Source organism: Ursus arctos, unplaced genomic scaffold, assembly GCF_023065955.2.
Source record: "Ursus arctos isolate Adak ecotype North America unplaced genomic scaffold, UrsArc2.0 scaffold_2, whole genome shotgun sequence".
Classification (NCBI taxonomy): Eukaryota; Metazoa; Chordata; class Mammalia; order Carnivora; family Ursidae; genus Ursus; species Ursus arctos.
In genome coordinates this window covers 38,723,727-38,747,143 of record NW_026622874.1, presented here as the reverse complement: position 1 = coordinate 38,747,143, position 23,417 = coordinate 38,723,727, and the positions used below count along the sequence as shown (strand labels likewise).

Below are 23,417 nucleotides of genomic sequence, written 5' to 3'. Positions count from 1 at the left end.
CCTCCACTCCCTCCCTCCACACCTCTCCTATGTCCAGAAGGGCCAGACTTGGCAAGTGCCCAGGTCTGTAGGAGTAAATGATGAGATGACAGCGGTGCCACCCTAGAGCTTGCAGCCAAAGAACACTGGCACCCTTTTCACAGAAGAGGCCACCTGCAGGGGACTGTTCCCATGAGTCCTAGACCTCCAACACATGGCCACTTCACTCCACATTCCACTCAACACTGGCTCCCTGGCTCCAAGGGGGAAAGGGATCACATGGGGTGGGGGTAGCTGTGAGGAGGGGCCCTGGTGACTTCCTAGAAGTCAAGGCTCCCAAAAATCACACCAACTTTGTCATCCCTGGGGCACCTCGGAGAACTCTCCCCATAACAGTCACCAACTCCCAGTACCCAAAGTGGAGCAAACTCCTTCCATGAAAGGCTCTTGATCAGCCCTGGGACACAGGGGGACAGCCCTGGGACACAACCAATTGATAACTGAATTCCCCATCACCTAGCAAGTGCCTACTCCGAGGTGAACCCTGTGCTAGGACCCTAAGGTCCTTCTGTGATTACAAGGTCAGCACATTTAGCTTCAGAGCCAGTAAGAGTCCAGGCAACTTAGCTGCTCAAACGAAATTTAGAAATGTGCCAAGTTCCACTCACGGTCTCTGCTTCACCCCTCCACCCCAGCCTGGGCAGCCTTGGGGACTTGGGTCAGAATTTCCACTGGGCACCGGGGGCAGTGGGGAGGTAGAAGAGAAGCTAAACTGCAGGCTAGGAAGGACCTTCTCAGAGTTGTCTTAATAGTAGAGCCCCTTTTCTGTGCCTTGGATTCCCTTCTTGTGTCTTTAAGAATGTCCTAGCTCTCGCCTCCTCAACCTGAGATAGAATGCGTGTGTATTTCGGGTGGGGAGCGCTAGAATGCTCAGAGGCGCTTAGTGACCCATAAGGTAGGAAGGTTATGACCGGAGAGGCAGAAGCGTCATGCTTCTTTGGGGCCCCCAGGGATCCCAGATTCCTATAATGCTTCCTACAAAACAATACATACAATGCAAATATCCCTCCAGTTTGCTGGCCAGGAGCTCCCTGTCCCACAGAGAAGGCAGGACCTGGGATGCGAAGAAAGAACTAGGCTTGTGGCAGGAGCTGGCAAGAGGCATATGGTGGGGAACCACAGGAAGGCAACTCAGAGCCAGAAGGAAGCCAGGCAGCCATAGGCTTCCCTGTGCGTACCCCGCCAGGATCCGGGGATGCTCTCTCTTACTGAGGGCAGAAGTTTCATTGGTGGTTCGGCTTGGGGAAGAGGTGGGACCCACGTGGGATCCCCTAACCCCTGCCCCAATGTGGGGGGCCGAGGCTGGAACCACAAAGGTGGCCTCTTCCCCATCCTTCCCAGGGCAGAACAAGAGGGATGGGAAAGCAGAGACTGGAGAGTCTTCTCTGGTTGATGGAATCATCAACTTTACCCCAGGTGAAACTGCTACGATCAGGGTTTTCTAGGATCGGTGGCACCTTGTGATGTCACTGGGTAGCACGAGGTGGTGGAGAGGTGAGGGCCCTGGGAGAGAGCAGTGTTACATTCTGTGAGACGTTAACAGCCCATGATAACCAACCAAACGAAAACCTGTTGTCAAATAATTTGGGGAAGTGGGTTAAACAAAGGTCAACAGACTTTGCTGTGGGAATTCGTGGCCTTTGCTACACTAACATGCACCGTGAACCTCTCAGAAAGGGACAGAATCTGTAGTCTCTTCTAAACCTGATTGTAGCAGAGTCTTCTTCATGGCGTATCTCGAGATTAACAGGACACAGAACACATTTTGTGTCCAATCCGTGAGTCAAAGGGCAGATGCCCTAATGCCTTTGGCAGTGCCATTACAGGTCTTTCCCGGTGAGGTCCCCCTGCCCATTGTACCCTGATCCTTGACCCGCTCAGCCCCCCACCCCAATCATTGTTTAGTGCTTCCCTCATCCCTCATTTCCCTTAGGCAGACAAATGTCCAGATCTCTGGTCCACCGCTTCACACGTGACTGGAAAGAGGCCCAGAGGAAGGCCAAGGGGAACCTAGGCCGAGAAGCGCACGTTGGTGATGGCCATGGGAGAGAGGAGACCAGTGGAGCCCAGGGCCCAGGGCCTGGGCCATCCTGCTGTGGATCACACTGTTGAGTTTTGGTTGAATTTATTTTACAAGCAGCCATCATTCATGGAGTGGGAGGAGAGGGGAGGGAAGAGATGGGAAAAAAGAGTGAGGAGGGACATTTATAAGTGTGAGGCAAAGGTGGAGCCAGAGGGCTGGAAGGCCCTGCCCACGGACAGGCCCCCACCTGCTGACATGGCTCCCTCTGCCCCGAGCAGCAGTTCTCCATCCATGGAGGGTGGTGGGTTCCCAAAGTGGGTGCCCTCTGGCTCTACTAAATGGCTGCCCTCCAACCTGGGGCCCCCCGGCTGCTGACAGGAGATGAGGGTCACTGAGGGGAAACCATAGGTCTCCAGCCCAGGGGGCCGCCCCGCCTCAGAAGCTTCCAGAATGAGATCCACATCAGAGAAGGCCACCAGGGCCTGGGTAGAATCGCAGGAGCTCTTCTCCAGCTCGCTGGCAGCGGCATAGGCCAGGGGCCCTGGGGTCCCCGTGCAGGGCCAGAGCCGCCGCAGGTCATCCCGGAAGTGGGGGTTGAACAGCAGGTAGAGCAGCGGGTTGAGGCAGGCGGGCAGGGGTAGTACCACCAGGAGGACAGACTTGACGGCCTCCGGGGTGACGGGAAAGAGGCCCAGCATGGAGGCGAAGCTGAGGAAGGCCACGGGACAGTAGAGGAGCCCATCCGCGAAGATGAGCCAGGCCACGTGCCTCACCATGGCACAGTCCCACACGGCCTCGAAGTCGCCCCTCGGCAGGTCGCAGTAGAGTTTGATGTAGGCCCCAGCCACGACCAGGAAGCAGAAGGAGTTCATCATCACCAGGGCCACGGCAAAGCCCAGGGCCGCCGGCTGGCCCGCGGGTGGGGCATAGGGCAGGCAGAGCGGGGACGCCCCGTATTCTCCCACCGAGGCGAGGGGCAGGGCCGCGGCCAGCCCGGCCAGCATCAGGCAGCCCAGGGCCCCCGCTCGAACGCTGCTCAGGGACGGGGCCTTCCCGTAGGCCCGGACGCAGGAGACGGAGACGCTGCACTGCACGGCGGCCAGGGTGAGCAGCAGCACGGACGCCTCGGACCCGAGCACGGCCAGGAAGCCTGTGGCCTGGCAGCCCAGCCCCATCTCCCAGCGGGCTCCATACTGGGCGAACTGGCCAAAGGTCAGGGCGTCGACGGAGGCTAGGAGGCCACAGGAAATGCCAGTCAAGGCGTTGGCGCCCGCAATTGCACCTATGACAAACTTGACCGGGGGCAGGGCGCCGGGCCCGCCGGCAAAGACGCTCAGCAGCACGAGCCCGTTACAGAGCCCGGAGAGCAGCACGATGGCCCACACGGCCAGGCGGATGCCCCAGCTCTCAAAGAGGTGCTCGCAGGGCTTGAAGGGGCCTGCAGGAGAGAGGGTCACACATTACCCCGGGGTCAGAGGCTGCTGGGCCTGGGGTCCTGGGGATGCGGCCAGGGAGGCTGGCACTGCCTCTGTCCTCAGAGAACTCCCAGGCTGACAGAGGCTCACCTGGTCTCTGAAAACTGTCAGGTGGGGGGGGGGGGTGGGGGGGCGTGGGGACACACACAGCTCTTCTCCCAGGGAGCTGCAAATGGAGTGAACACTCACCCAATACGTGTAGAAACAGAAACATACTAAACAAATTCGTACACAAAGTACAAATTAATACAGCGCCAACCCAGGCATTGAGGAAACGTTCAGCAAAGCAGTCTTTTCCAAGCAGCAGGATTTAGGAGAAAGGAAGGGACAAGGCGGCATAGAAGAGTGGAGGGGGCATCCGAACTGGGATACGCTGGGCTGGAGACACAGGGGTGTGAGGGGCTGCTCGGAAGTGACCAGTCTGCATCCCAAGGCTCTGCTTCTCCCAGCCGGTGCCCAGGGATCCGCTAAGGACCCCACCGTGGACGAGTGCTGGCCAGGTATTGCACCCAGCTGGCTCTCCCTTGCTCTGTGACGGGGAGACAGGCCACAGTCAGTACTCCCAGGGTGCATCAGTATTCGGGAAGAAAAGCATAATAAGTAAATGAAAATAAGGATGACGCTGGGTTTTTCCAACCTGGTTTTGTACAAATGGCTAAGATCGCGGTGTTTTCCATCTCTCCCTTCAGGTTCTGTCCTTAAATCACCCTGTAACTTTGGACATGTTACGTCTTCATTTCTTTTGGCTTCAGACTCCTGTTCTCCAATGTATTTCTAGTAGCTTGGGAATTTGAGAGGCTTTTGTGGGAACTATTTTTTAAACATATTTTTTTCGACTACCATATAATAGAAGGTCATCGTAGAAAGTTTGGAAAATAGAACACGGAAAAATTAAAGCTGCTTATCTTCCCACCTCTCTGAAAGAACTCATCGTTTTGCTATTCCTCCTTCCATTTTTAAAAAAATACATACATACATATATGTTTTTTTAACTAAATCGGGATTTTCCGTATATAGTTTTTAGTTCCCTTTTTTAAGTTAAAATTTTATTATGCACACTTTCTCACATCTTTATCTTCCTCCAAAACAAACGTTTTCCGTGGCTGCGTAGTAAATTCTTGCCCATATGGATGCACCATAATTTATTTGACCAATTGGTACGATCTGTTTTTAAAGCAAGTTCAAGTTGGACTTTGCCTTTTGGAGCCTCCTCTTTTACCTCATCACTGCTGATTATTGGTTTTCAGAGGTAAAATTTCTGTGGCAGCGTGAAGCATGTGGGTTTCCAAGTCAGGAAGAAAACACCACCTGTTTCCTCCAGACCGCGTTGGTGTTCTTGCGCTGGGCTGGCACTAGAGGGCGTGCTGTAGCCACTGAGCGCTGCGAGCAGGTGTTGGCAGGCCGAAAGCACTGTTTTGGCTCAGAGAGAGCAAGGAGAAGGCCAAGGGGTGCGAACGAAAGAGAGATGTAAAACTGGAAAATGGAGGGGAGACGAAATAGAGATGCACGCCATTCACTGCTTTCTGTTCATTCCGAACAGTTCCTGTCCTGGCTTAAGCAATGTGCCACTGCCTTCTGGGGGTGGCCTGCTAGCACGTTATACCCAGGGGAAGGGGCTTCTTCACTCTAAACACGTTAGGCTGCATTGCATCGAAGGGAAAGAGAATTCTCTTTCTTTCTTTACAGCAAGATTCAGGTGAGACTCTATAGGAGACTTTCTCAGCTGTAAGGGCTGGACAGTCCTATAAGGAGTTATCTAGGGGTACTGTGGAGTTTTTCCATCCCGAGGAGTTTTAAGAAAGAGAGCAGAGTGGGATGGAGAAGGTGAGCTTTCGGAGGCCCATCTGGCTCTAGGATTCTGAGAGCCTTAGACCGAGGGAGTGCTCAGAGCAGTGCCACACTCCACCCTGAACAACAGGGTCAAGACATCCTTTCCTGCTTCTCTCTTCAATGAAAGACACTTTCTCCTGGACGTTTAACTTCTCATTGGCCGATTTGTGAAGGTTGCTTTGACTCCCTCTCCCTGCTGTCACTCCTCCCCCACTGCTATTCCAAACGGCCACCCAAGGGAAGAACTCCAGCTCCTTCCCCTGGGAATCACCAGAAGAGGCTGTCTTCCCCCCAGAATGTTGGCTCTTAGGCAGAGAAGGTGCGAGAAGCATGGTTACAAACATGCCAGCCTGAACTGGCATCTCATCTAATACTTGGGCCCTCCTTCCCCGGTCCTGCCCCGTCCCCACACCAAGGCACCCATCTCACCTGGAATGGGGCTACACTGGACACTGGGGCGTGGCTTTGCATCCTCCATCTCCAGCTGGAGCTCGTCCAGATCCAGGTCATCTGAGAGGTGAGACCAGAAAGTGGCTTGGGGCCCAGGTCTTGGTGACAGTCAAGTTCCACCTTCCTCCAAACGCCCACCTCTTTAAGCTGTCATCCCCAACTCAATCTGCTCGGCACGGGCCATGCCAGCAGCCCTGCACATCTGTTGTACCCTCGGGTATAAACATTCAGTCAGTTCCTATTATCCACGTGCGGATTATTTGCATTGTCTGTTCTTTACAGCAAACTTTCATCTGAGACTTGCTCGTCTTGTCCTACAACTCAGCATGCTGTGTCCCCTCCAGGCAGCCTAGTTACCGTGCATGCTGCTTAGAGTTGAGGTAACAATGGGAGCTGGTTATCAAACAGTTCTCCACACTGGCCAGTCCCCCACTGTAATTCCCTGTCCAGTTGTGAACGCCATGCACTAGGAAGAACATCTTTTTATTTTTTAAAATATTTTTAGAGAAAGAGAGAGCCCAAGCAGGGGTTGAGGGGCAGAGGGAGAGAGAGAGAGAGACTCTTAAGCAGGCTCCATGCCCAGCGTGGAGCCCGAAGTGGGATTCAGTCCCAAGACCCTGAGATCACTACCTGAGCCGAAATCAAGAGTCAGACACCTAATCAACAGAACCACCCAGGCGCCCCAGGAAGGACATCTTCTTAAGACAGGGTAGTGAGCTGGGCTGTATTCAGAGGAGGTAAGCCAGGGATAGTGAGTGAATGGAAGCCATACGCTTGAGAAATGGGCAAAGCCGCTAGGGGATTAACTCAGGCAAGGCAAGAGTAAGTGGGGAAACCATGGCCGTCCTCAAGGAGCTGAGGCCCCATCAGGCATAAAGGAACTGTGCTCCTACATGCTGTGTTGTTGCGGGGGGGGTGGTGTAGAATCGGGATGGCTGGTAGAAGGAGGCAAATTAACAATCTAAATGGAGAAGTTTTCCTTCTTAGTAACACAAACGAGCTCCCAAGCTTAGAGCTGACCAACAGAGGGGTGGGCCTGAGGTCCAAGAGTGCTGCGGGCAAAGCCTGTCATCCGCAGGTGGGCAAGTGCAGAGGAACTCCGGGATGAATAAGACGGTCCTGTTCTCGGGGAGCTTAGGGGGACGGAAGTGGATCAAGTACTCAGGTCAGACGCACTGTGCCAACTAGCGGATTTACGTATCAGTGAGGGCTAAGGGTCTCTGAGCTCTTACTCTGTGCCAGGCTCTGCCCAGAGAGTCGTCATCTTCAGGTCTCATTAATCTTCCCAGCAGCCTCACAAGGCAGGTGTCCTTTGAGACCATTTGACAGATGAGGACACTGAGGCTCCTGGAAGTGAAGCGGCTTGCCCCGGGTCTCCCAGCCGGTGCACCCCAGGGCAGAACTCCAACCCCCGTCTGACTACAGAGCCCAGGTATTCAACCGTTATGCTTTCCTGATGGGGGGGGAGGGGATGGGGGGGCAGCTTTACAGATGCACGAGCTGGGCATAATTTGTCATCAGAGGGGCTGGAGCAGAAAGCCCCAGGTGTGAGAAAGGGCACTTCTATGCTGAGTGGGAGGCTGGACTAGATCCAATTTACCGATCCTTCCCATTCTAAGTCTAGACCCTGCAGTTCTGTCAGCCTGAGAAAATAGGATTAGAAAGATAAATCCATTGTTAAAGAAACTCTGTAACTTCTTTGAATCAAGTGGGATTTTTTTCCTCCTCTTAGTCACTATTGCGATGTTTCTTACACCGGAGCTGGTGAACCGCAGGGGTGTCAGGGATACCATGGGGATCCCTAAATTCTACAAGAATTTTGAAACGATCATCTCACACATCTTATCATTTATGAAGACAAAACTCTTGCTTGCGGCAAAATTCATCATTGAAAGACTTTTTTAAGAATAAGACTTCAGTTTCTCTAGTGAGACTGGGCAATGTGTCTGAGGCCCTAAGTGGTACGAGACACTTGCTTCTCTTCAGAAGGACACCTGTAACATTACCCGGGCTTCAGGGACAGTGCCCTGTGGGCTCGCCCTCCACTGCACACATAAAGGAGAGATGACTCTGTTGTGCTTGCCCCCATCTTTGACTCCTGTGGTTTGTTTCCTTCCTCCCCACTTAAAGGGTAAACACCTTCAGTTGGGCATTTTCCCAGGAGGCAGGAAGGCTCTGTGGAGCTGCTCTTGGCCCAGACACTATGAGGGTGGGCGGGAGGCCGAGGTGTGCCCACAGAGTCCTGGCATTTCCTCTCCTCTCTACCTTTCACTCCCTGCCCACTCCGGCTCTCCAAAACGGAGCTCAGCGATTCTTTGAAATCAGAATGCATGAATGAAACGCAAGGGGTGAGGCCCGTGGACTCCGTCTGAGGCTGGGAAAGTCACAGCCAAGGTGTTAAGTAACCACTCTTCAAACGAGGAGGAAATCAAATCTGGCTGCATCCGAAGCTCCTGGCTTTCTTCCTCAAGGCTTATTAGCTCCCACAGGAAGTGGGGGGGCCTGCCCTAGCTCCCGTTACCGGCGGCAGGCAGCCCACGATTCTGACGCCCTGTGGCTCTCCAAGACCTAAGCCTGGTGGAAAGTTTCACCTTGAGGAAGGAAAGTTTCCATTCCTCCTTCCAGCCCCCTGAGGGAGTGTACAGCAGACAGACATCCGGGAATGTCCCCTGGGGATAGCTGTCTGTCGGCCCAGAGCCAGCCTGGCCACTGGGCTCCTCACGGGGTCCTCACGCCCTCCCCGGGGAGGGGTCTGGAGAGAGACCCCAAAGACCCCCTAACTGCTTGTGCAACACCGGCCTCCATAAACTGTGTCCCGGACTACGCAACACACCTTCCCTCCACGCGCACACCGGGAGGCCCCCAGTCCCAGCAGTAAGAGCGGGCACGCCAGCAAACATGCTCTGCCCTCTAGGAGGCATGTAACATCATCCTCGTTGTGCAGATCAACAAAACAAGGCTCAGGGAGGTTCAATAGCTTGTCCCAGGCAGCTCAACTGGTAAAGGGTGTCGCTGGGTTTAGAACCCGGGTCTGTCTACACCACCAGATGTTCTGCTTACATGTTTTGTTTTGAGTTTTCTATTTAGCTTCCACTGTGGAGAGACAGAAACTGAAAACGAAATCCAGATACGAGGGGTCCTTGTTGCTTCCTCCCAGTCCTACCTGTGTTCTGTCACGCGGGGTGAAGGCGAGGGGGATGGAAGCCCCCTCTCTGCCCTTTATCTAAGACACCAGTTGACAGACGACCCCTTAGAGTCCCTTCGGCTGCCTACCTCCACCCTCCTTCCCTTTACCCCAACTGTTCCAGAAACAGACCCATGGGGCCCTTCTCAGCAAGGTCCTCTCGCACCTAGTGGCCTCTGAGGGGCAGGATGACCCTAACAGTGATAATCCCCACTCTGTTCCATTTGGCTCTAGGACATATAGCAAGGGACTTTTTTTTTTTTTTTAGACAGATTTAATTTAATTGATTTAATTCAATCCTGCTTGGCTCAGGCGGATTAGAAAGTGGATGTCCTCTCTGCGAATGCCCTGAAGTTGAAGGGCCCGTGTAGCCAGGGGGCAGCTGGGGAGAAGGAACGTGTGAGCCACGAGGGCAGCGGTGTTCCGCAACATGCGGCTTGGGAAGTGCCCTGGGAACCGCGAAGGGCTTAGCGAATATGGAAACATTACTACTGTCCTTGTCCATCTTCATCGCTTCTCCCCAAGCACCTCTGGGCTACGTTCTTGGAGAGATAAGGTGCAGAGGTCACCTCCCAGGTCACCCTTGGGGTTTCCCTCCACAGCTGTGCCAGAGCCCCTCTCAGGGTCCCCCAGGCCTCCTCCCTACCTTCCTCTCCACAGCCACCCACCTGCCCTGGCCAGGGCCCCCATCACTCACAGTGGTTCTCAGCTTGTCCAGCAAGAAGGCCCGGGGGCCTCTTCGGAGTGTCCTCCTCATCAAGGTGAAAGTCCTCAGCCTCCCACTGCCCCGAGGCCTTGAAGAAGCTGGCACAGACGCCATAGGCACAGCACTGGTAAGCATAGGGCACCTCCAGGATCCTGGGGGTCGAGGGGCCACGGGGGTAAAATGAGCTGCTTTAGGAATGGTTAAAATGCCAACCCAGGGACCTGGCACTCCGCACCAGCCTTTCAACCCCAAAGCACCCTGATTACTGTGCAGGCAGGCCCCTGGGCTTTCTTTGTACGGATCTTACAGCCCAACTCCTGCCTCTGAAGGGCTCCGAGTATCTTCCAATCTTTTCCTCACTCATCTTGTGAATGAGATGGAGAGAAAAACTTTCCATCACTTACGGAGTGCCCTCAATAGGCTCAGCGTGGGGAGCAGCTCACCCAAGATCACACAGCACACCGGTGCTCGGCTGCTCTCCCAGCAAGCAACTCTTCTTTTGTATTTCAGGAGCCGGGGACTCCTAGTGACTCTCGCTTTACCCTCGCCCTCAGTAGGACCCACGCCCTGTCCCCCAGCCCCACCCCCGGGCACAGCAGAGCTGAACGTGTGCCCTTTGAGGGCGAGGGCAGATGCCCGCAGGCATCTCGTTGGCTGGCGGCGGAGGCGGCTTGGGCCACACAGGCTGTGCTGCTTCAGGCAGAAGGCCTGGATGTCATTAGCACTGGGGGCCAGCTGGGCTGCTCGTTTTCCGCTCCCCAGTGCCCCGGGCTCGGCCCTGACCACAGGGGCCCAGACGCTGCCCAAGGGAGGACAGGCAGTCTGCGTGCACTGAAGGGGACAAGGAGCAAGGAGGTCAGGGGGGCCTTCACATCATCTTACTCTTGCCCTCCCAGGAGGTCTCAGCGTCCCCTGGGGCTGCTGCTTGGGACGGAGAGAAACGCTGTGAAGGAGATGAGGAGGAAGGGGAGGCACGAGCCCTTCCCACTCCGTAGTGGCCAAACCCTATGCCTCTGGGCCATCAGGTTTTTCTCAAGGTGAAGCCCGGTGGCTTTCTCTCTGTCCTTCCACAGCCTCCCCAGCTACTCCGGGGCAAACCCATCTAGGGGTAGGGGAAAGCCAGGCCCTCACCTCAGTTTCGGGAAACTGTCCTTGGAGAAGGCCTGGGATAGAGCCGGGTTCCCTCTGAGCTTCAGATGCACCAGGCCCCCAAGTCCAGCCAGGGGCAGTGCGGCCAGCTGGTTGTCTGTCAGGTCCCTAGGACAGTGCATGGTCAGGGTTATTGGCAGTCGTGGGATGGCTGAGGGGGCAGGGCTGTGCTGAGGGTGTGACCAGGCTGCCTGGGATGGAAGCAAGAGGAGAGGAGCAGAGGACAGAAGATCAGCATAGAGAGACGAGAGCACTACATGCTGGGGAGGAGGGTGGTCAAGGGTTGCTAGAGGCACCACCCATAACTCACTCACTCACTCACTCACTCATTCATTCATTCACTCATTCATTCATCAAATATTGGAGGTCAACTATATACCAGGGACTGCTCTAAGGTAATGTCAAGCCATCCCAATTCGTAGGTCACAGAGTCCCTTAACCACAGCTCCTATGCCCAGGTCCCAGTCCCATCCAAGGGTCCCTGTCCACCCCACAAGGGCATCTGCCGGTACTTGCTTGCCCCCATTTCCCTGCTTTTCTGATGACATGAGAGGCCAGAGTCGGGGATTGGACAGAGCTGGCCTCTGGCTACATGCAGGGGTTTGGTCATCCGTTCTGTTTTGCAGGGCTGGCTTTGTAGCCAGAGATGAAGACATGCACGGTCTTCTACTGGAGACACACTGCAGGGAACCAGGGCTCCAAACCAAACACCAGGACCACAGACTGTGCGTCGTGGAAACAGCCTGGCCTGAAAGGCAGGAAACCTGGCGCTGTCACCGACTCCCTGCATAACCAAGGGGAGTCACAAATCTGCCTGAGTTTCAATGTCCTCATCTTTCAAAGGGATAAAAATATCCACCCTACCTATCTGGCAGGAGTAGAGCAAACAGGAGAGGGAAGACCGAGGTGCGAGTTTTGCAAGGCTCCGGCCCAGAGCCCAGAGAGTGGCAGACAGAAGGGGCGCCGTGAACTGCCTGGGAGGCTTGCGTTCTGGCCTTGCTTTGAGTGAGCTTCTCCCCCCCGGGGCCTGGAGGCCTCCCCTGTGAAGCGAGGGATTGGGCTGGGTGATCTCCCAAGGCCAGGGCTGGAGCTAGCCCGTGGAGTCTGGGTGTTAATCAGAAAAGGGTCCTACTGGGGTGGACACACCTTTAGGACATGCAAGCAGTCAGCTCCCCCTTGGGTGGGAGCCCTTGTGCAGTACACAACCTGCACCACAGTGTGTGGCAGCCCCATCAGACGTCCCTTCTAGCTCTGACCCAGTCATCATGCAGCCAGCACTGTATGCTCCCTGTTTGCATCCTATGTAATTTAGGGGACCTGGGATTCTCTGCCCACCCGGCAGAATGGCAGCCCTCTAGAGTTACTGCTCATGCAGGGGACTGCTGAGCTGAGACCCTGGCTCCCACGTCTGCTGCCACTGTTCCAGTTCGTGAAGGAGTTTCGGGCTCGAACATCCTCTTTGTTGGTACATGTAGAGGCTGGGGGAGGGCCTGAGACGGGGGCACCAGGAGGGCTGAGGCAGCCAAAATGTTGCCAAACATTAGCAGATGATGTTCCAGAGCTTGCAGGAGGCAGGCTTTCTGTTTATCAGGCCCCAGAGTCTGTCAAACGGACTGTCAGAATGATTGATTAGGCTGGAGGCCACCTCCCCGGGATGTGTGGTCAGACATTTATGCATGTCCCCACTCTCGGGTGGGCCCTCCTGCCCCCCTGGCCAGCCCGCGGTCCTGACTGGTCTCTATCAAGTGGCATGAACGAGCCGTGAGCACTTACAGCTTGACTAGCGAGCGCAGGGTCACGAAGGCCTCAGGGTGGATAGACCGGATGGCGTTCCAGCTCAGGTCCCTGTGGGCAGAGAGGGTATCACAGGTGGGACCAGTGACATGTGGAGGACTCATTTTTCCCATCCTGAATTCTCGTCTTACTCCCCATCTGAGCCGCCCCCAGTAGCAGAACCCTCAGCCTTTTGGGGAAGGTACCTGCTGCCAGGCTCCCAACCTAGCTGTGGCCACAGAAAAACGGATTTGGCAGACTGGCTTCAGAAGCCATCTGGAAGGGGAGGCATCTCTCCTTGTGTGTGTGAGCATGTGTGTGAGCGTGTGTGTGTGTGTGTGTGTGTGTGTGTGTGTGCGCGCGCGCGCACTGGGGGCAGGGATACAGAGCAGGGAAGCTTTGTGCATACCACTGTCACGTATGCTATGGCTATGGAGCACGCCTGGGAGAGGGGCACCGGGGGCCCTATAGGGCCCACCCCTGGATGCTGCAGGATACTCACAGGGCTCGCAGGGAGCTCAGCTGGCTGAAGGTGTCAGCTCCAATTTCCCAGATGCGGTTGTGTTGGAGGCCGCTAGGGCAGCAAGAGAGACTGGATGAGCCAATAGGCTTAGACCCTGGCTCAGTTCCACGCCCCCTGCACGCTAGGAGGAAGAAAGGAGAGCCCCCCACTTCTCCTGGCATGGGAAGAAAGGGCCCAGCCCGCGGAAGTCACCAGAATTAAAGGGAGCACAAGGGGATCCGGTTGCCTTGGGTAAGTGGGTCAGGAGACAAAGCCACAAACCATCCCTGTGGCCCAAAAGGGAGTCAGCTTCCAGGGTTCCCACCGGGGCTGGCTCCCAGCCCAGCCAACCTCGCCCCTGGGTCCTCCAGACCTTAGGCCAGCAGCAGAGCACTGCCCCGCCCTTGGACAACCCTGTGACTGGCCCAAGCTGGGGAGCAGAGCTCAGTGGACTGCTTGTCTGAATGGGAGATGGAGCCTGGGCCTCAGCAATGTTGAAGACCCTCTTTCCTTTGGCATCTAGACAGACAGGACAGACCCTCACATCCCTATCCTGCCTGGGCCCCAAAAGGCGCTGCCCTGCCTCGGGTGCAGGGGACAGACATGGGAGGCGCAGGAGACCCAGCAAGTTTGAAAAAACAGAAGCTGGATGAATAGAGCTCAGACCATTTTTTAAGGGATTTTTTTCCCTGTCAAATTTGAACCCTAGGATCCTTCTGCGGATGAGTGTGCACATGGACACATACACACTTGTGTCCTGCCTCTGAGCCCTGATATGACTGACCCTGGCCCTCTGCTGGCCCGAATCACTACTACTTTTCATTGTTGTGCCTGAATCCCATTGAGCCACCTCGAGCCTGTTTGTGTGGACCTATCATCTGTGGTCTCTGGAGGCCTTGTCTAGGCCTCGGCTGAGCCCCCAGACCTAACCCCCAGATTCAACAAGCTCAGAGGAGGGAGAACTGTCCAATGTGCTTGCTGACCCCTCTCCTCAGACTTGCCCCAAGGCTGGCTTGGACGCCTTCACCTGGCCCCTGACCCCCCAACTCACATTTCCTCTAGCTTCTGACACCTGTGCAGGCTGGGCAGCTCCTCGATTTGATTATGAGACAATTCCCTGGGGAAGAGAGAGAGAGACAGACCAAGTGAGGGTGAAGCTCGGAGCCAGGAGAAGCCATATTGGCCAGGACATGCCTTCCTGTCAAGCAGCCGTGGGCTGGGAGGACCCTGCCGGGATGTGGCTGTTGACACCTCCCGACAATGAGACTTCTCTTCTCTTTCCCCTGCTGGGTCCCACTCCTCACCGCAGCACCTGGGTGGAGGGGATGTGGCATTTTTCCAGCAGGGCTGCCTCAACCACAGGAGGGCCTGGGGGACCCTGGGAGGGTCCTGGGGGAAGGCGGACAGGAAGTGAGAGGGGCACAGGCAGGAGAAAAGGAGCAGAGGGTGCAGGGGCTCTGAGATGGCCAGCAGGGACCATATCATGCCTTACTGGGCAAGCTGGTCAACGCCAACCCAAGTAAATGTCACCTGTAGTCCCCATGCACAGAGTCCCAGGGAGAATAAGCTGGGGCCCGTAGGGATCATCTGGCCCAGCTCCTTCATTAACAGATGAGGACACTGAGGCACAGAGAGGGGACAGAACCTGCCAAGGACACACTGCCAGTCAGTCGCAAGGCTGGGTCCGGAGCCCATGTCTCCAGACACCCAGTCTAGCACTACTGTGTGTGCGATGTCTCACAGGTCAGTCTCCCCATCCTGAGCTGTGGGCTTGGGTCCGTGTGGAGGAGCCTCAGATTCCAGCTGGATTCAGGAGGGAGAAGAAAACTCCCCTTGACTTCACAGGCCACTTAACTACCTCCATGGTCCAGAAGAGGTTAATATTCTTCTTACTAGATAAATAAGGTCACTGACTGAGCACCTGTTATGTGCTAGTGCTGTGTGCTAGACGTACATTTTTTTCAACCCTTACACATTTATCCACATTCTGCTGATGAGGCATTGAAGCCCTGAGACGTCCAAATTCATACAGCTGGTAAGCGGCAAAGCTGAGCCTCAAACCCTGGTCTGACTCCAAAGGCCATTGTCCTTTTGCCCCCAAGAGAGGACAGCCCAGTCCCTCCCGGACAGGTTCTCAGCAGAAGCCCAACTTGCCCACTCTCCAGAAAGAGAGGAAACCCAGTGGGACAGAAGCAGGAAGGGCCCCTGCCAGCCCATGGGAGCAAGGGCCCAATGCCAAGACTGCAGAATGCTCGTGAGCCACTCACAGGACACGGAGCCTGGGTAGCTGTTGGCACATCCCCGGTGGGAGCAGCCGGATGCCTGCACGGGTCAGGGTCCTGCGGAGAGAGCAGAGACAGAGCTGGCACCAGGCCCAGGGCCCTGCCATCCCTGGCCACCCATCTCCAGCTCCAGGCCCGATACTGACAGGGGAGCATAGAGCTGACAGAAGAGGAGTGGCAGGAGGCACAGGACAGGGGTGAGGCTGCAGGGAGAGAAAGGAGCAGGCCTGGCATCTGAGCACAGAGCTCCCCTGGAGGCGGGTGGGGGTGGGCAACAGACAGAGAGAGACACAGCCCAGGGGCTCTCTGCCTGGCAGACATTTCCTGCCTGCCCAGCCTACCCCACCCACGCATCGTGTCCCCACCCATTGTCTCATAGTGGTCTCCAACAACACGGGGTATGTAGGACAGGAACTGGAATCTTGTCTGCCCTCCTCTGAGAGGGGGTATAGCCATGGGCAGGGAGGAGATAGGAAAAATGAAACAAAACAAGCCCAGTGGAGCCATGGGAACGATGCGTGGAGTCTGCTCCCTGTGCCCCGGGGAAGGGGGAAGGGGTGGGAAAGAAGGGAAGGACCTAGGGCTGGGACAGAGAGGGCTGTGGGGGCAGGTTTGGCTGGGGACAGGGTGTCCCAAGAAAGACCCAAGGCCAAGGTCATTCTTGGGGAACTATTACTTCCCTCATGGAAAATTTTCCGGATGCCAGCAAATCTAGGGGAAGACAACAGAGGCACAGAGGAGAGACAGTTCCTGTCTCAGCCATGCCATGAATGAGCTGTGTGACGTGGGGCAGGCCGGTTGGCTTCCTAACATTCACTCTGGGTGTTTGCTTGATTGTTCTATTCATCCTCTTAAAAGTGTTGAGGGCCTACTGTGCTCTGACACCCCTCCCCCTCTCTACAGGCTATAATAATAGAACATATGAGAAAGTCCTTGTTGGAATTACGCTTCAGAAAGGCAAAGGAGATGTGTTTCGACAGCCCTTCTCCCCCGTCACAGGTCCTCAGCACACTCATGGCCTGGGGTTAGGAACTCTGAAATCATGCCCGAAAAATCCAAGCACAGTCAGGAGAAGCCCAGCCTCCTCACCCCCAAACCCTCTGCTACCCCGGCCTCGCCTGGAGCTGTGCCACAGCAGGAGGTGGCCATGGGTCCCTGGGGCTGAGCCGGGTGACCTCTGTGCCAGGCTGCAGCCAGCAGCAGCAGCAGGCCAGATAAGGGGCAAGCAAAGGATCTGGGCAGGCCCCCGGGGACGGGCGGACAGAACAGTTCCTGGGGGGGAGCAGGCACACAGAGGACGGGGAGGCCGAGTGTAGTCACTCACAGGATCTCCAGGCTGGTGGTCCCTTTGAGATCTGGGAACTCCTGGATGTCCGTGGCACCATTCAGGGATCTGGAAACAGACACGACAAACTCTGAAGGGTGGGGTCAGAGCATCTCGATATCTGGGCTCCCCCCCATCATTGATCTCCCCTTGAGTCTCTATCTTTTGGGGAAATGTCATCCTTCCCCCCAGCCTCAAAAACCCCAGCTACTCAGGGCAGAGCCTGGCTCAGCAGGGTCCAAACCTCCATTTCCTTAAGTTGGCCCAGCCCCCTAGAGCCCCAACGACGGAACCCCCAAACTGGCATCTGGGCCCCAGCATGCAAAACACAACAAATGAACAAACAAAAAAATACAGGCCAGGGACATGGGAACAGCCTCTGTCTAAAAGGCTCCAGCGTGGGCACTTCTGAAAAAGTTCTTGGCTGCAGGAGTTTGCTTATTAGAGTCTGAGATGGGGTCTCCCCCAGATCGCCATCCACTAAAGCTTTATCACAACCTCCCCACGAGCTCTCTCTTAGACCACGTTAGACTTGATGGCTTTTCCCCTGCCCGCCATCCCCTACCGGTAAGGTGAGGACAGGGACCCAACAGGAGCAGGGCAAAAACGGGTCCTGCCAGACCACAAGGAGGCAGTGTAGGGTCCAGAAAGGAGCCTCTTGGATCTGGAGTCGAGGGTCCCAGCTCAAGGCAGAGCAGAGCCCCGGAGCCTCGGTATCCATCTACAAAATGTGCTACCACCACCGCCTCACACGGTTAGAGTGACAATGAAATGTGATCATGGACATGAAGGGGAAGTATGTGCTTGGAGACATTAGATATGTTCCTGGGATGCCATATGTGGCATATAATCCGTGGAAGGTGTTTGAAGAAGTGGGACTTGGGCTAGAATGAAAAGAGTGAGAGAAAGGAAACAAGGGAACACCGTAGGCCCGAAGCAATAACGGTGCAGCAAAGGGCCGAGGGATCCATGCTCCAAGGCCCCTGGAGAACCAGGCCCTTATCCCAGTCACCGGGTCCTTCGGCAAGTATTTATCGAACAGCTCCCCGCAGCAGGACCCTGAAGAGGCCAGATAAAACTCCTGGGCTCTGGAGAAGGGCCCTCTCTCACTCATTTGGGATCTGGGAAGAAGCCCCAGGGGGCCGAAGGGAGGCTGTTCAGTGCAGCCAGAGCTGGGAATAGGCCTGAGCCGAGCAGAGGCTGCAGCCCCGAAGCCCAGGCCTTGCAGTGGGGGCTGTGCCTGCAGGTGTGAGACCTGCAGGAGGCAGGAGGCCGCGGGAAGGAGTGAGGCCTGGGGGGAGGACAAAACTTACAGTGTGTGCAGTTTAGGCAGGCATTGGAATGCTGACCTTCCCACAAACTGGATCGGGTTGTCATAAAAGTGTCTGGAAGAAAAAGACCCAAACAACAAATTTAGTTATTTGGTCCTTTGAGCTGGGACCCAGGCCAATCTCTGCCTTGTCCTCTTACCCATTAGCCCGGGAACGAGCACCTAGGGGAAGGCACCCCCTCCCAGAGTCCTGCCTCCCCAGCCCCCACCCCCACCCCCAAACGCGGCTCTGCACCAAGAGACGGGAGAAGTGAGCACTCACATTGTCTGCAGCAGAGGGTTCCCAATGAAGGCCTTTTCTGGGATGGCCTTGATGTTGTTGTTATGGAACCCCCTGGAAGACAACACCACGAGTCAGTGAGGACTTGGAGAGGGTGTAGAGAGGGAGAGATGGAATTCCATGAAGCTTCTGGAAAGCTGACTAGAAAGGCAATAAGACCAAAGAGACGTCAGCCCGGGATTGCCAGGTTCACCTCCTGCCCGGGACGTGTCTGCTTCATTCCGTAACATACTCATCCTTTTCTCGGACTCTTGTGAAAGGAGACGTGGAGCCTCAGGACGCAGGGGGGCAGGGCTGAGAGATGTCCCCCAGATGGAGGCTGGCTTGGCCTCCAGGCATGGAGACTAGGGAATCTAGAAGGGCAGCGACAGGAGGGGGAGACGCAGTGGCTGCTGAGGGACTGGGTGGCCGCATGCGGAAGTGAGGAGGGAGGAAGCTGCTCAGTGTTCAGGGCTCTGGAAGCCAGGAATGATAAGCTTGGTTAGTTGGGGCGAACACTGGAAGATAAAAGTTGGACTGAGAAGCACATGATCCGGGCTGAGCAGGCCCCTCCCAGCCACCCTCTTTTTCACTGGAGATTTCTAGTGTCTCCTCATGCCTTCCTTGCCTCCACCCTCCCCTTATTATTGCCACCTTCACGCTCTCCCCACAGGTCCCCCCAGACACCCCAGCCCATGCCACTGCCTAGGCCGCTCTCTCCATTCTCTCGTTCCTTTGTTAATTTGCTCGTTACATGTTTCTGGACTCCTCCTTTGTGTCTAATGCTGAGCTAAGCTCTGGGAGATTTAGGAGTTTAGAGGCCTTGCCCTCAAGCCCCTTTCTCTCAATAGACCTAGAGACCTAGAGACAGACACACCCAGCCCTATACTCATTGGTGACTCATCAGCAGTAGAGGACTTCAGACAGTTTCTCATTCCGACCCTTCCCCCCGTTGGTCCAGTTACTCCTTATGTGCTACACACCAGGCATCCATACCGCCCGACTTCTCACGGGGGTGGCGGTGTCAGGGAGTTGGTCCTGCAGGTTTCAGGTGGTAGCTTGAGTAAAGACGCTAGGCTGCCTGAAAGTGCGGGGCTCTGCTCAGAAATGTCAGGCTCCCTTAACCTGGTCCCGCTTTACTAACAACAGATCTGCTACTGTTCTCGGAGAGCCTCTCCTCCAGTAAGGCTGGTCTCTCTTGTGGTCATCTCTCTGCCCACTCAACTTCCAATCCCTACCTCTCCATGCTTCTTCTGTCTGAAATGCCTCCCCTCCTCCCCCACCATGGCCACCTAAATCCCATGCACCCTGTAAGGCTAATTAATCTCTGATGTATTCGTCCACAATGTTCTTTCCATGTCACTCTGGATTCCCAGTCATTTTAGCTACTACTATACAATTAGGGCTGGATTTATACACCGACCCTAAGCTGCTCTGCCCGGGTCCCTGACAGGCCTAAAGCATCCTCAGGGACAGCCCAGGACTACTGACTCCTTGCCGGTGTTTAGTAGCAAGCATAGTGCTTGGCACAGTCAGCGCTAAAACAGAATACAAAGAAGGGGTATCCGTGGGGAACCACATCCGGCTTCTCATCTCCTCCTTGGAATCAGGTGCTGAGGACGGACCCCGTTAACCAGCCCCCAGCTCCTCTCCTCATCCATCTCTGGATGCACCCCAACCAAGGCAGGGGCAGTGCCAGGCCCGGCCTACCAGGAGGTGGCATGTGCCATGTGTCTCTCTGGGCTGGAAGGGCCCACGGCCATTTCTGCTGATGACACACCGCTCGGAAATGCTCCATGCCAAACTAATGAGGTCTGTGACTACTCAGACCCGCGCTGGGGGCCGGGGAGGGCACGCAGCCCCAGTTTTTACAAGGACCACGGGAGCTGAGGCTGTGAGGGAGGCCCAAGGCCAGCGGCCGCAGCCCCTCCCTTGGGAGAAGAGAGAAGGGGACACCCCCAGAAACGAGCAGAGGAGCTTACAGTTCCTGCAGTCTGCCCAGCGTCCGGATGGCGACAGGGAACTCCTGCAGCTCATTATAATTCAGGTCTCTGGAATGGAGAGCAGAGCCGTCATTAGAAGGGTGGCTTAACGGGGCATGTCAGGGCCCCTGAGAAACACAAACTTGGCTCTGGGATTGGCCGGAGAGATGAGTTTTCCAATTTGTCAGATCCAGCTGTCAGTGCCTGGAAACACATTTTTGGAATGTTCTTATTCCATTCCTACTCCACAAATCCTCTGGCTTGAAGGCTTCCTGGCAGCAGAACTGTTTTGAGGAGACCCATGAGGGATATGGATACCTGGAACTGACTCCTTCAGGAATAGTCCCCGCTGGCTGAGGAAAATACCTCAAGCCTTTGGAGACATCAGTGCCTGGGGAAGGGACGGAAGAGAGAATGAGGTCATCTTTACCACCTTGTCAAGAGCCCTTGGGATTCTAGAAGGTTCCATCAGGTGACTACTTTGGCTAGCTGTTGCCTCTGCTGTCTATCAGAAAGATCAGTGCTTCTTATCTTTGGGTGGTGGCAGAATGGCTAGTTTTTATCTTCTCTTACACTTTTCTTCATGATTTTTTTTTTTTTACAATGAACATGTGTCACACGTACAATCAGCAAACAATGGAGGCAATTTTAAAAAGTAGTAGCAACTAGGGGCGCCTGGGTGGCTCAGTCAGTGAAGCGTCTGCCTTCAGCTCAGGTCGTGGTCCCAGGGTCCTGGGATTGAGCCCCGCATGGGGCTCCCTGATCAGCGGGGAGTCTGCTTCTCTCTCCTGCTGCCCCTCCTCCCACTCGTGCTTTCTCTCTCTCTTCTCTCAAATAAATACATAAAATCTTAAAGGAAAATGTAGTAGCTGCGGAAGTTGGAAAGGAAGCGGGGAACATGCATTCTAACGCATGATTAGCAGGAGTTTAAATGTGCATAATCTTTTAGACATAATTCAGCACTATCTTTTCAGATTAAAAGATTCATACCCAGTCACCCCAAGTCCAGGGATTTGTCGTACAGAAAAGTCCACGCCTGGGTGTAAAGGTATATGGATGTGGATGCTCCCCACAGTGTTGTTTAGGCGGCCGGGCCAGACCGTTGGCCCACAGGTGATCACAGCTTTGCTCCTTCCACCCTCTTAAGGGATCTTCTGTGTTTGTGCCCTTGTCGCAACGACAGGGTAACGGGAGAGGAGAAATGCACGAGACCAAGAGCCAATCGGATTTTCATTAGAGAAGATTTGGAACCGCCTGTGACAAAGAAGCTCCAAAGGCAGGGGAGGCCCTGCTGAAAGAGAGGGGTGCTTGCGTTGTGGGGAAGACAGTACAAGGTGATTGGGGAGTAGGGAGTAAGAGCCACGGAAGACTTTGCTGAGTTCTGCTCTATGCTATGTGCCAGGATTCCCTCCCTACCACCACTATGAGAGACTTCAGAGGAGATAATCAACCTTCAAGATTTTTTAAAATTTACTTTTTTAAAGATGTTTATTTTCAAGTAATCTCTACACCCAGGGTGGGGCTCGAACTCGCAACCCTGAGATCAGGAGTTGCACGTTCCACCGACTGAGCCAGCCAGGTGCCCTCAACCTTCACTTTTTTATTTATATTTTTTTAACCTTCAAGATTTTAAAGTTGACTTTTGTTTTCCTCAGTGGCCAGTGAGTTAGCCCCAGGTGGAAATGTGCCTGACTGTGTGGGGGTTGCCCTGGTGTCTCCAGATTCCTGTGGCTGAAGTTTGTGGTACAGTCTCAGGTACAGTGTCCCTCTTGACCCCCCAGGATGACCCCAGGCCAACTTCTCTCCACCTTTTCAAGCCATCCCTGCCCTGACCACTCACAAGAGGACTATCCAATGCCAGGGCAGGGGACCACGCCGAGGCCCTTTAATCACAGAGTAACTTGGCAGGTTTTGTGGGTAAATACTACTGTTAACACAGAGATAATGACAGGTTCCCCTACATGACAGGGTCATTACACTTAATAGGCCACAGGTAGAGCCAGAAACCTGGCCCAAGGGCCAGAAGAGCAGTGACAACCGTCTGGCAGCCAGTGAGCCAGATAATTGCACCCCCCCAACACACACTAATTACCCGATTACACTCAGACTCCCATGGTGATCTTGGGTAATTACAGCATAAACCCTCCTGCTCTGCTCTGCTCCGTTGCTTCGTGAATCCTACACCTTTCCCTCCAATGACTCAAAACTCGATCCACTCAGATGGACTCTTACTGGTCTTAGATTTTATGAAGGATTCACCCTCACATCTCAGTGTCTCCAAATCAAGGGTCCCCCTTTTAACTTCACTCAGCCCGTTCAGGAATTCTTTACTGTCGCGCAAGGAGGACTGGATCAGTAACAGAAGAGCACCTTCCCTTAAAGCCTTCATATCGCGGTGTTATCGTCAATGCAAAGAACCGCACTGGCCTGACCTCAGAGCTGTAGCTCGCTGTTCCATCTGCCTGGAACACTGCAGATGTTTGCACGGCTCATTCCCTCGCTTCATTCAGGTCTCTGCCCAAATAACACCTCATCAGAGAGGACTCTTCTGATCGCTCTATTTAATAAATACAGCCCATCACTCGTGTTCCCTTACCCTGTGTGGTAGATTAAAGGTGGTCACAGGTCTTCTCATCTCGCAGTACAGAAGTGTATCAGATCAACAGCCTATATGCCTTAAACTGACACCAATATTTCAAGGATAGCTCAATAAAGCAGGAGAAGAAACATGGCCACAAGTCCTTTGTGGCTTCTCCAATCAAGAAGTGGCCTGTAGGGGTGCCTGGGTGGCTCAGTCATTAAGCCCTTCGGCTCAGGGCGTGATCCCGGCATTCTGGGATCAAGCCCCGCATCAGGCTCCTCCGCTGGGAGCCTGCTTCTTCCTCTCCCACTCCCCCTGCTTGTGTTCCCTCTCTCGCTGGCTGTCTCTATCTCTGTCAAATAAATAAATAAAATCTTAAAAAAAAAATGAAGTGGCCTCTACATCCCCACTCCTGAGACTGGGCTGGCTTGTGCCTGGCGCTGGCCAACACAATGAGGCAGAGGTGACATGGTGTGAGCTGCTCTTAAGTCACGAGAGGCCTCACAGCCTGTGCCCTCCTTTGGAACA

At 54.9% G+C, this 23,417-nt stretch overlaps 1 protein-coding gene across 1 annotated transcript in view; it reads right to left on the bottom strand.

The window, feature by feature from the left end:
* Positions 1-23,417, bottom strand: part of LGR6 (leucine rich repeat containing G protein-coupled receptor 6) — a 118,004-nt gene continuing 94,587 nt past the window's right edge. Inside the window, exons 7-18 of the mRNA XM_057315721.1 lie at positions 20,309-20,377; positions 18,330-18,401; positions 18,051-18,122; positions 16,738-16,806; positions 15,399-15,470; positions 14,183-14,248; positions 13,132-13,203; positions 12,630-12,701; positions 10,839-10,964; positions 9,699-9,859; positions 5,797-5,877; positions 1-3,500 (exon numbers count right to left, since the gene is read on the bottom strand). Of these exons, the coding sequence (XP_057171704.1) occupies positions 2,245-3,500; positions 5,797-5,877; positions 9,699-9,859; positions 10,839-10,964; positions 12,630-12,701; positions 13,132-13,203; positions 14,183-14,248; positions 15,399-15,470; positions 16,738-16,806; positions 18,051-18,122; positions 18,330-18,401; positions 20,309-20,377 (2,188 nt within the window). The 3' untranslated portion in view covers positions 1-2,244. The remainder of the gene's footprint in view (positions 3,501-5,796; positions 5,878-9,698; positions 9,860-10,838; positions 10,965-12,629; positions 12,702-13,131; positions 13,204-14,182; positions 14,249-15,398; positions 15,471-16,737; positions 16,807-18,050; positions 18,123-18,329; positions 18,402-20,308; positions 20,378-23,417) is intronic.